At 36.6% G+C, this 13,400-nt stretch overlaps 1 protein-coding gene across 1 annotated transcript in view; it reads left to right on the top strand.

The window, feature by feature from the left end:
- The first annotated feature begins 2,211 nt into the window (after positions 1-2,211).
- The window catches only part of LOC131955623 (atrial natriuretic peptide receptor 1), a 33,731-nt gene continuing 22,542 nt past the window's right edge, over positions 2,212-13,400 (top strand). Inside the window, exons 1-7 of the mRNA XM_059319814.1 lie at positions 2,212-2,295; positions 6,761-6,832; positions 7,599-7,676; positions 8,363-8,539; positions 9,604-9,778; positions 10,601-10,753; positions 11,978-12,146. Coding sequence (XP_059175797.1) covers positions 2,284-2,295; positions 6,761-6,832; positions 7,599-7,676; positions 8,363-8,539; positions 9,604-9,778; positions 10,601-10,753; positions 11,978-12,146 — 836 coding nt within the window. The 5' untranslated portion in view covers positions 2,212-2,283. The remainder of the gene's footprint in view (positions 2,296-6,760; positions 6,833-7,598; positions 7,677-8,362; positions 8,540-9,603; positions 9,779-10,600; positions 10,754-11,977; positions 12,147-13,400) is intronic.

Below are 13,400 nucleotides of genomic sequence, written 5' to 3'. Positions count from 1 at the left end.
AAAATAGGTGGTAGATTTACACAAATTTACCTTTTTTTCGAATTTCCAGAACCACTTGATGCAATACTTCGCCATTTTATCATCACTATAATGTAAATTAAATTTTTATCGAGATTTTAAAAAACAGGAACTTGCGCGAATGAAAAAAACAATACAAATACGCTAAAACACACTCACACAAACACACACACACTCACACACGCACACACACACACACAAACACACGAAGAAACAATGAATCCTCAGAAAGGATTTGGATATGAAACAGCAGTTTTTTGTTATCCCCTATTGTCCCCGTAAAGCCTCCCTAACAAAAAAAAAAAAAAAAAAACACGGCTCTACTCAACAGATTAGATCAGGGGTCTCCAAACTTTTCAGTCCGAGGGCCGCATTAACTATAAAATTTCAGTTCGGGGGCCAGTTTCTTCCAGGAATGTTTTTGATTTTTCTGGGCGAAGTTCCTCAGCCATCACCAACAAACTATTTTTCCTTGGACAAAAAGATCTCCGCGGGCCGGATGAGAGGACTTCGCGGGCCGCATCCGGCCCGCGGGCCGTAGTTTGGAGACCCCTGGATTAGATTATAAGCTCGGGCGTTGTCTAGTGTTGTTATGGGTGGATTGGGCTTTGTTTTAGACGTTGTTATTTCTGTACAAACACGAACGTGCCATTTCCTGGGGAAGTACGGCGTAATATTTAAATCATGAAAAACACCTTTTTTTTAAAATATCCATTTACTTTTTCATAGGCGGATTTATAATAATTGGGAGGTTCCATATATTAAATATATTTTTGGTCCAACAACTCTATAATTATGCGAATCGTTTGGGAATTCAGTGGTAAGTTCCATATATTAAAAATACTATTTAATTTCTTTGTCCATGGACATTTGCTTAGGCTGATTTATAGAAATACACTGCTAAGTTCCATGTATTAAAAACATTTCTGTCTAAGCACTCCATAGGCAAATCGTTTGGGGATTCAGTGGTAGTTTCCATAATACTGTATTAAAAATACTATTTGTCCATGGACATTTGCATAGGCTGATTTATAACAATACACTGGTAAGTTACATATATTAAAAATACTTTTATGTCCAATCACTCTATATGCGAATCGTATGGGAATTCAGTTGTAGGTTCCATATATTAAAAATACTTTTGTCCAATTTGGGAATTCAGTTGTAGGTTTCAAATATTAAAAATACTTTTGTCCAATTTGGGAATTCAGTTGTAGGTTCCAAATATTAAAAATACTTTTGTCCAATTTGGGAATTCAGTTGTAGGTTCCATATATTAAAAATACTTTTGTCCAATTTGGGAATTCAGTTGTAGGTTCCATATATTAAAAATACTTTTGTCCAATTTGGGAATTCAGTTGTAGGTTCCATATATTAAAATAACTTTTGTCCAATTTGGGAATTCAGTTGTAGGTTCCAAATATTAAAATAACTTTTGTCCAATTTGGGAATTCAGTTGTAGGTTCCATATATTAAAATAACTTTTGTCCAATTTGGGAATTCAGTTGTAGGTTCCTAATATTAAAATAACTTTTTCCTTAAGAAATACGCTGATTTAGTAGATTTCATTTAAGAATAATACGATACTTTTTTTCCTTGGACTTTTCCATAGGCGGGTTTATAGAAATTCTGTGGTAGGTTCAGAGTTTTAAAATACAATTAGTCTAAGCACTCCATAGGCGAATCGTTTAGGAATTCAATGGTAGGTTCTATGTATTAATACTATTAGCCCAAGCACTACATAGGCGAATCGTCAGAGGGGAATTCAGTAGTGAAATACTTTTTGTCGATGGATATTTCCATAAGCGGATTTTGTGAGAATATACTGGTAGGTTACATTTACTCAAATACGTTTTGTCTATGAACATCTCCAAATGCGGAATGTGTTTACATTCACAACCAGGTTCTGTGTATTAAAACACCCTTTTTTCATGCACATCTCTATAGGCGGATCGTATGGGAATTCAGTGGTAGGTGACATGTAATAAACTACCCTTTTCTCAGAAAAAAATATTCTCCATAGGCGGATCGTATGGGAATTCAGTGGTAGGTGACATGTGTTAAAATACTTTTTCTCCATACACAACTCCATAGGCGGATCGTGTGGAAATTCAGTGGTAGGTGACATGTGTTAAAATACGTTTTCTCCATACACATCTCCATAGGCGGATCGTGTGGGAAAGAGACCTAGCCAGCACCTCCTGGAGGGTCGACTATGACGACATCAAGTTCCGACAAGGCCAAAACCAGAGCGCCAAGTTAAGCATGTTCTCAGTGGCAAGTACTGCTATTTTTGCATCATTCATCACCTTTTTTGTGTGGTACTTCTAAGAATTCCGACAGCGTGTATTGGAATATGTATATATATATATATATATATATATATATATATATATATATATATAGCACCCTCCTCATCTCAAAAATAAAAATACCTCACCCTCCCCCCCCCCCCCACCAACAAAAAATCAAAATTAAAAAAATCAACAAGAAATATAAGCTTTAAAGATTCTATTTGTATATAATTTGAATGAACAATTGTCATCTTTTCCCTCGTTCGTTTCCAAGTCACATGGGGCAGATGAAGTAGAGTTAATCTGTTTCAAAGACCTTGGCATATGAAGGGATAGTGTGGTCAGCACTTAGCCCAGCCGCCTTTACTTTCCCTAACGCGAATTAGGTACCCATCAAAGCTGGATGGACCCAGGGACATACTACTTGAACCCGGATTCGATCTAGAGAGCTTCGGATTAACAGTCTAGGATTAACCCACATTGCCCCGTTGAATGAACGATACATTATACAAAACTATGTCGGGAACGGATGGGCATTATTCAAACGATACAAAAAAGTTTCAAAAGTCTGACGGTAATGCTGGACTACCAATCTGTTTCCAGCACCGCAGTAGTAAATTACAACCTTTCACAGGTCATTAATTATGCATCGTCAATTCATTTACTCTATCCTAGCTAACGGTAAATTGTTATTGCTTTTACTTTGATTCCCACCATGCAGTTTACCATCCGGTACACGGACCAAATCCGGTCAAATCGATTAACGATTAAAAAAAAAGCGAGTTCGTGTCATCAACCTATTTTAACAAAATATTTACAGCAATTTATTTTAGCTCTTTGTAGTTGAGATCAGAGGTGTATAGCAGAGGCGTAGCGAGGGGGGGGGGTGGGGCGGGGGGGGGGGGGACATATGTCCCCGTGCGCCGACCTTAGGGGGGGCGCCAAATTGAAAGTTTGAGGGGGGGTGCAAATAAAAAGTTCGAGGGGAGGTGCAAATCGAAAGTTTGAGGGGGGGGGGGGGGGGGTGGTGCAAATGAAAAGTTCGAGGGGGGGTGCAAATCGAAAGTTTGAGGGGGGGGGGGTGCAAATGAAAAAAGATCAAGGGGGGGGGGGTGCAAATCGAAATTTGTCCCCGGGCACCGGGAAGGGTCGCTACGCCTCTGGTGTATAGGGGTGGGTAAAATTGATAGCTTGGCTTGGGGCCTGAAGTGGGCTGCTACGCATCTGATAGAGATGTAGGGAAAAATAACACAAATCATGAACTAGGAACGATAATTATTATAATGCGATGTGATTTATAAATTAATTAACGTGGTGTTAGTATTGGATTGAAGAAATTGGGTTCGATTTAACACACGTTAAAATGAATTTTTTTTGAAGATGAAGCTCGGTCTATGTTAATGTTCACACTTAAAAAATATATTTGTTTCGAAAAACAATGCGTGATTTTGCCAGGAGAAATGTAGTTATTTCCTATGTATAATTTAAATCATTAATCAGGGGAGACAACTTATAATTAAAGTCTAAAAGGCAACAAAGGAATACCGAACGCTACAAAGAAAACTTATAAATTGTTTACAAATAATTCATTTCAATAATTAATGCTAAATATTTTAAACAGAAAGGTGAATATCACATTGTTGAATAACGTACTATTTAAAATACTTATAAACACTAAAACAAAAGCTTGTGACTTGTTTTATTATCATTTCTAAAAATTGAAGACACGATCATTATGAACCAATCATGAAATACCCTACTAGATCCCAAACTTTTGCTATAATAAAATTAGAAAAAAAAAAATTAGAAAAAAAAACCTAGAATCATCATTTAATTACACATTTGCATTTTCAGTTTCAGGTTGGTTTTTAATTTTTATTTTTTCTTCATATTTAGACGTTTTGTATTAGATCTATGTATAAGTAAACCATCTTAAATGAATGAAAGCAGGCTACAAGTAAGAAAGAAATATTACTATTGTAAATCTGTATCAGTCCTCACAAGCCGATGATGAAAACTGTAATAAGATAATTATCTTTATTATTGTAGTGTTCCCTTACTATACAAATCTTTACCATCATTTGACTTCAATTTACTTCAACCATTTCCACCTGGAGAACCACATAAATTTGCAGATTTTCTAGACAAAACTCTAGGTTTTGTCTAAAATAATATAATTATGAATTGTAGAAGTTAGTTTTAAGTAAGCCTTATTTTGCAGTCATCTGTCCATCAATTTCAAATGTAAAAATCTAATTTGAATTAATAACTGTTTTTCAATTGACTTATATCAATCATTAAAGATTATTTGTGCTGTATGGCTGGTGTTACTATTACAAAATAAAGCTAGTTTCCACCTAGTAAAAAAATAAATAAATAAATAATAATAAAATAATTAAAAATAAAAATAAACCGAGAGTGATCTCCTCTAAACTTTCTCGAAAATTCTAATGTAAAACTACGAGGGATGGCAACTCAGGACATAGACAATATTTGTAATCCATTTTTAATTACTTTAACTTTTTATAATAGAATAGAATCTCGTAAAAAAAAAGAATTGCACACCAAGTGAACGCCTAATAAAATGTGCATAATAGTGCGGGTTATTATTAGTACTTTATAAATTTACGTGTGTTATTTTTTTTGAGAAATCGGAAATAGCGTAAATTAGTACTTCCGGTCAACGGAAATTACTCAAAATTTGACAGAAGGTAGAGAATTAGATCTTTTACTTACATGTGGAATTTCATTTATCTATCTGAAATAGTACTCAAGTTATAGGCTTTTGAAAACTTCAAAGTAGGAAAAGTACCAGTTCCGGTTATCGGAAATCGCTCAAAAGTCGATACGGATCTACGATTTTGATAAAATACTTATATATGAAGCTGTAACGGTACTCAAGTTATCGTGTTTACACACAGACAGACAGACAGACACACACACACACAGACACACAGACATACGGACAAGATTGCAAAATTATGTTTTTCCGTATCAGTGAGGTGTAAAACATCGAGATTTGTAAAAATCTCGATTTTTTTTTTGCACGATTACAAGACTTTCTCTATACTTCGTATTTACGAGAAAGTAAAAAATGGAAAAAAAAACAAAGAATTATCTTTAGAGCTTTGATTGTAAATTTATAAGTCCTCACATGGCGAATATTGAGCATAGTCCTGCACTAAGGAAAGACCAATATTACATGTCTGAGGCGTAATTAAAATATTAAAAAATAACGAGCCGGCCCGCGGCATAACATACGCCGCTTATTAGTTGTTGTTTTTTCTACTTTTCAGTAATTCATAATTTGTGAATTCGACAGTACCAACGCTGCCACTGAAAATATTTCTTTAAAACACTATAAGTAGCTCGTTAAGGACCATAACCCCCCCCCCCCTTCCTTCCCCCCCCCCCTCCTCCTCCCCCCTCCTCCTCCCCCCTCCTCCTCTCCCCCCCCCCCCCCCCCCCCCCTACGTTTAAAATCGTTGGCTCTGCTTGTAAACATTTAGAGTGAACACAGCTCACTAAAACCATGTAGGGGTGGGGAGGTAGGGAGCGCGTTTACAGCTTGTTTTCTAGGCGCGTTTGCAGCTTGTTTTCTAGCGGCTCCCAGAAGAGAATTATATATATAGATATTATGATTATAAAGTAAAACAACTCATACAATAAAGCGGCAGTGATCTCCCATAAACTTTATAGAATATTCTCATATAAACTTCGGCTACGGGGGATGGAAAAGCGGGATATAGACATGTTTTTTAATCCATTTTTAATTAAACTTTTAAAAATAGAATCGATAAAAAGAATTGCACACCAAATGAACAGCAAACGATGTGTGTATAATAGTCCGGAGTATTAGTACTTGATAAATTTATATACGTCTTTTGATTAAAAAATCGGAAAAAGCGTTAAGTACTGCTTCCGGCTAACGGAAATTACTCAAAATTTGAAAGAGGGCAGAGAATTTTACTATGTGAAATTTCGTCTATCAATCTAAAACAGTACTCAAGTTATAGGCTTTTGAAAAGCAGAGGCTGAATGAATTCATTTCGCGAAAGTACTCGGGATATGAGCTAGAGCTAAATTTAGAACCGAAGGTACAATTTAGGTTAGGGTTATCTTTTACCAACCAGCCAAACAGAAAATTTCTCAAGCAAACAGAGGACGTCTACAGCCCTTCCCCCCCCCCCCCCTCAACGAAATAGAATTTATTTAGAAAATATATACTTTTACCAGTGTCGCCCCCCCCCCCCCCAGGAAAATTTTGCCCCCCTCCCCCCACAATTTTTTTTTACAAGTACCACCCCCCCCCCTCCCCGAGGAAAAAAGTCTGAAAGAAAGACTGCAAGCAATCATAGAAGTACATATTTAATTGGCGAAAATGACATGGTATGGATTGTTGGTGCTATTAAATGTATTGACCGAATTACCTTTTTTTCACATTACAGAAGACAAAAGACAGTGATTCATCAACACATCCCACCGACGGTCAAAACTTCGCTCTTGTTGGCGTTTATAAGGTATTTTTAAAAATGCAATTTACCCTTTCACGCTGTCAACTAAAACAAAGCAAAAAAATGTTTATTGTTAGATTACTTTTTGTAAAATTCGTATCAGTTTTTTGCCGGCTAAACTAATAACTAATCACCAAATTGTACTAGCAACAACTCGTCAAAAATGACAGAGTTTTAACTGCACTGTACTATTTTATACATTGTATAAGCTAACTTAGTTTTCCCTATAGGCCTATTACTCTTTAAGGGTGTTTTCTCCTTTTTTTTTCTTTTTATCGTTTTCTCTTTTATTAACTTCTTTTTAGGACGTTTTCCCGTATATATAATATCAATTTTTTTCCTTATTTTATTATCCATTAAGTGTGTTTTCCTTTATACTATTGCCCTTTTAAAGTCTTTTCCCTATATTATTTCCGTTTCATGGTGTTTACACTTATATATCATCCTTGTAGGGTATTTTCCCCTTATTTTATTATCCTTTTCTCCTTACTTTATTATCCTTATAGGTTATTTTTCCTTTATAGTATACAATACTTTTCTCCTTATATTATTATCTTTGTAAGACTTTTTCCATTACATTATAATCCTTTTAAGGTGTGTTCCTTTATATTATTATCCATGTACGGTGTTTTCCCTTATATTATTATCATTGTACGGTGTGTTTCCTTATATCCGTGTACGTTTTTTCCATTATTTTATTATCAGTGTACGCTGTTTTCCCTTATTTTACTAACATTGCACTGTATGTTTCCTTATATTATTACTATTTCAGGGAGAAGTAGTGGCGGTAAAGAAATTGAGGATGCACAAAATTGACGTGAATCGACAAATTCTGTTGGAGCTACGAGCGGTAAGGGTTGCAGTAAGCGTTGAATTTAAAAAAAAAAATGAAAAATTATTCAATTTGAAGCACTGATCTATTTTTGTTTAGACTCTATTCTAAAATCTGAAGCCGGGATGAATTCAGGAGATTTTCTTCTTACATTTAAAATCATTCTAACATTTTAAGCCTGAAGATTTACTTTTTACAATTTTATCTGTAACATACTAAGTTTAAAAAGAAATATTAAGTATCAAAAAAGGTCGCGTGACCAGCAGGTAGTGCGCTAGATTCCTTACCCATAAGTCCTGCGTTCGAGCCCGCTGGATGTCCATCCAGCAAAAACATGCTCACGTATTTAATATACTTGGTTAGCCCTATCTAAGTATCAGACTATACTTTTGTTGATACTTAGAAACATATAATTTATCGATACATCCCTTTTTGTGTCTTCAACATTGGTAGATAAAATCTGTGAGAGAATACGTTTCAGCCACATAGGATGCCATTTCATTCAGTTTCATTCTAGCATCAATAATATTAGTTTCGTTCTTCTTGTTTTTCTTCGCCTTTTTTTGAAATTCTAAAATTTATTTAGTAGCTTTGTTGTTTTCTAGTAGAGTTTTTTTGTAGTTAAGTTGTTTAGGTATAGTAGCTTTCAACCATTAAAAAAACAACTAGTTTTTTTTTTTAAATAATAAGATTATTTGGCCCAGGTGAGAAATATGCACCACGAAAATCTGACCACTTTTGTTGGCGCCTGCGTGCAACCCGGCAAGTTGTGTCTGCTGTACGACTATTGCAAGAAAGGTAGTTTGCAGGACGTCCTGTTGTCTGAATCACTGAAACTGGACTGGGCGTTCAAGGTTTCCTTGCTAAAGGACGTAGTCAAGGTAAGATCCTATAAGTGAAAAACTGGACTGGGCGTTCAAGGTTTCCTTGCTAAAGGACGTAGTCAAGGTAAGATCCTATAAGTGAAAAACTGGACTGGGCGTTCAAGGTTTCCTTGCTAAAGGACGTAGTCAAGGTAAGATCCTATAAGTGAAAAACTGGACTGGGCGTTCAAGGTTTCCTTGCTAAAGGACGTAGTCAAGGTAAGATCCTATAAGTGAAAAACTGGACTGGGCGTTCAAGGTTTCCTTGCTAAAGGACGTAGTCAAGGTAAGATCCTATAAGTGAAAAACTGGACTGGGCGTTCAAGGTTTCCTTGCTAAAGGACGTAGTCAAGGTAAGATCCTATAAGTGAAAAACTGGACTGGGCGTTCAAGGTTTCCTTGCTAAACGACGTAGTCAAGGTAAGATCCTATAAGTGAAAAACTGGACTGGGCGTTCAAAGTTTCCTTGCTGAAGGTAAGGTCCTGTCACCATTGCAACAAATTCCAGCGGTCGGCTTGACTGTAAGTAAGTTACACCATCGGGACTGGTAAATTTCCAGGGGCGGTCACTGTTAAAAGTATATATTTTCTATATAAATTCCATTTCGTTCGGGCGGGGGGGGGGGGGGCGGTAGACTTTCTTCGGTAAAGCTCCCCCCCCCCCCCCCAAGAGATGCCTGTAAGAAACTCTAAGCAGATGAAGACCTCGGCCTATGAAGAGATATTGTGGTCAGCACTATGTCCAGACGCCTTTACTTTCCCTCTCGTAAGTCTAAACTACGGACTTACGCACCGAATCCTTGTTTGAAAACTATCCGTGATGACTACGACTATTAATTATTCATTAATATGTTTATCTTGCTATAGCTAGAAGAAAATATTTTTGCCCCCCCCCCCTTAAACTTCGGAGACTCCTAGCTGTCCCCTCCAAAAACCTCCAACGACTCTTACCATAAAATGTCAAAGTAAACTCCCACTTTCCTCATGATATATTTAACCTCCCATTTTCAGATTAATGAATTCGATGACTTCTATTAAATATTTAAACAAACATTTCTGCATTGAATGAACCTATTACGTAGGGCATGATGTACATCCACCAATCGGTGATCAGCTACCACGGGCGTCTGACGTCAGCTAACTGCGTCGTGGATGGCAAGTTCAGCGTCAAGGTCACGGACTTCGGACTGCCGAGTTTTCGACAAGTGGACGAGAATGAGCTGGACAAAGATGGCGCCACTCACTCGGAGCTGCAGAGTAGGTTTAGCTGGTATCGTTGCCTACAAAAAGTGCCATTCAGAACCTTATGGTCCGTGGGGCAGGTGAAGTAGAGTTCGTCTGTTTTATTGCCCTCGGCATATGAAGGGATAGTGTGGTCAGCATTATGCCCAGCAACCTAACGTGAAACATGAGAGAAGGGTGGACTCAGGGACGTTGTATAGACTCGAGCCCGGGATCCGAACTCGAGACTTTGGGGTCAGCAGTCGAACGCTCTACCATCCGACCACACCGCCTCAAGTTGCCCCTATCCTAATCCTAGAATTTACCCTAGCACTGATTACCATACATCACGCTTTAAAAAAAAATAGTTTTACCACCCCTCCCCATAGTCACATTTCGCCAGTCAGATCCCCTCCTTCTTAAATGACGTCACTTCAGCCAACAATCCATCTCAAAATTGCAATTGTGTCTTATTAGAGCTAGTTCTTCATAAAATATTCATTGAGCTCGACTAATTTCGAGCATATGGATCAATTTTGATACGATTTTTTAAAAACTTTTTTTTTCAAATGCAAAATAACGGCAAACATTCAATTTTCAACACGACGTTTTAAAATGCAAAATTGTGTCGTCGCACTTTCTAAGCCCCCTCCCCCAATCTAGTCAGACGTCACAAAATTCCCCCCCCCCCCGCCATCACACATCGTCAGTCACCAAAGTCCCACCCCCCCCCCCTCCCCCTAGGTAGAATGACACCTTTTACTGACAATCCCAAAATCCTAATACCACTACTGGTACACAAACCTCAGTACAGTGTTCTCGAGTCGAAAACCTATTAAACAAACTTTTTGTTAACAGAACTAATGTGGGTGGCACCGGAACACATCCACAACATGGAACGTGTGGACGGATCCAAGAAAGGTGACGTGTACAGTTTTGGCATCATCATGGAGGAGACGCTGACCAGATCGGTGCCTTACGACACCCAGAGGGCTTTTCTGGAAGTCGATGGTCAGTATCGGGGTCTCTGATCAACTTCTGCGTTGTCCGCGCATGTTTTTTCTATCGTTCCCAGAAAAATGCGCAATCGGAAAATTGCGCAACGGAAAAAGGCGCAGACAGAAAAATGCGCAAATACAAATTAATTATAATAAATTATTTTAATTTTGTTGTATTCCGCGGAAATTTGTTTTATTATGCTACAATGTACATGTAGTCACTCTTTGTTAATGTCTACAAATGCTCGATTTAAGAAAACAAAAATGTCCTTGCGCTTTTTTTGTGTTCACAGTTTTCCGTTGCGCAGTTTTCAGGCCACAGTTTTCTCGATACTGACCCAATCTCTAGCGCCAGCCCCTAGCTACAAGCACTATAATTTGTCCAGTATTTACCCCTCAACGTCTAGTACTATACTTAAATTTTAAAAAAATATGTACGTAAAGTACCCTTTTGAACCTTATAGTCCATGCGGCAGGTGAAGTATAATTTAACTGATTCATAGACCTAAGGATATGAAGGAATAGTTTGGTCAACACTATGCCCAACCGCCTTTACTTTTCCTTATGGGAGTCGGAGCTGGGTGGATTCAGGGCCGTCGTACGAACTCGAGCCTGGGATCCTAACTCCAGACGACCGTGTTCACAGTCAAACGCTCTACCATTCAACCACATCATCCCATATTTTAACCAAACCCTTAAATTGATCCGCCTTTTGGCCCTAACCTTTTTTTAAACTCTTATCCTTAATCAACCATAAGCTGGCTCCGGCAAAACCGCTAAACATAGCCCTATCAAATCACTGTCTCTAACCCAACCACTATCAATCACTGAAACGGTTCTCAAGTTATCGATATTTTAGAAAAGTACTTTTTTCCGGATATTGGAGGTCACTCAGAAATTAAAAGTATTAATGTCTACATTTAAAAGTGATGCTGGCAGAAAAAAATCTCCTTTTTGTAATACTACGTTGTCAAAAACTCAAAAGTACCAATTTTTCTTATATATATATATATATATATATATATATATATATATATATATATATATATATATATATATATATATATATACATATATATAACTATATATCTATATATCTATATATATATATATAAATATATATATATATATAATCACAGGCCATGCCATATTAGCGAACTCGACATTTTCCTTTAACCAATCAAAACCTGTATTTATTCAAATTTAATAGAAAAAAAAATTATTTTTAAAAATTCAGCCATCATTCAACGGGTCTGCAGTAACGAAACTCCACCTTTTAGACCGGAGATTCTAGAGACGGATGTTCAGGAGGGTTATATCACCTTGATGGAGAGATGCTGGGCCCAGAATCCTGACCAGAGGCCACCTTTTGAGGCCGTTCTGAAGGTCATTACATCCTTCTGCGGGTAATCTCATAAGCGGCATTAATTTATGGTTTCCGATGATGTCTTACGTTTGTGGTTTTTCTATCTGGCTTTCAGTTGTGACTTTTACTTGTGTTTTTTTTTCATTAACTGCGACATGTATACACGTCTAGAAAAAAGAAAAACTTGCAGCGAGTATGTAAATGTAACTTTTTGCGAGATTTTTATCTGGACACATATAGTATACATGTCGCATGTCGCAAGTGTAAATGTGTTAAGACATGAAAGTTCTAAGCTGAAAATTTATCTCAGCTTTTTAGCGCAATTTCCATTCTGGAGAATTGCGTTTATTAACCCGTCATTTCTGGATGGATGAATGGATGGATGAATGAATGAATGTGTGTCCGCAGCTTTAAGTCGTATCTCCTCCTCAACGAAGCAATATCGAGGACTAGTTCCAAAAGCAATTATGTTAAGCAATTTACGAGGATGAACATAGGCCAAAAAAATTCCGGGTTTCTTTCATGGATTTCCCGGAAAAGCCAAAAAACCTCGAAGTAATGCAGTGTTTTTGCCCATATCTCGGCAACCAGACCACTTAGCGACTTGAAACATTTACCAATCGAATCCTGCCATAATTTAGAACAAAATTTCCGAAGAAAGTTTTCAAAAATATCCTTTCGTTCGGTCACAAAAAACGTTTTAATAACTAATTAACTAACCAATGGTTTTACTAACCCTGCTCTTGATTTACGCTACGACAGACCTATTTTAGATAACATAAGGAAATTGCGCTAAAATTGTCACTAGACTTTTTAATTACCTTGTTTTTAAATGTTCGGGAAGTAAGTTTGTGTGTGTGTATTTGTGTATGTGTGTGTGTGTGTGCGCGCGCGCGTGTGTGCCTGCCAGCGTTTCTGTTTGCTAGCCGATAGTTAAGTGCTATAGCTACACGGTTTGTTTATTGTTCGTAAACTTTGTGATTTTACGAAAGATTTTGTTTATTTTTAGAGATATATTATACATATTACGTAGTACACATCTTTACAAATGCATTTACAACAACAAACATACACACACACACCTACAGACACTTACATATATATATATATATATATATATATATATATACACATTTATATATATATATATATATATGTATATATATATATATATATATATATATATATATATATATATATATATATATATATATATATGTATGTATATATATATATATATATATATATATATATATATATATATATATATATATATATATATATATATATATAT

The sequence above is a fragment of the Physella acuta genome, unplaced genomic scaffold, assembly GCF_028476545.2.
Source record: "Physella acuta isolate Inbredline_101_S28 unplaced genomic scaffold, ASM2847654v3 ptg001088l, whole genome shotgun sequence".
NCBI lineage: Eukaryota > Metazoa > Mollusca > Gastropoda > Physidae > Physella > Physella acuta.
This window is presented reverse-complemented; position numbering and strand designations above follow the sequence as displayed.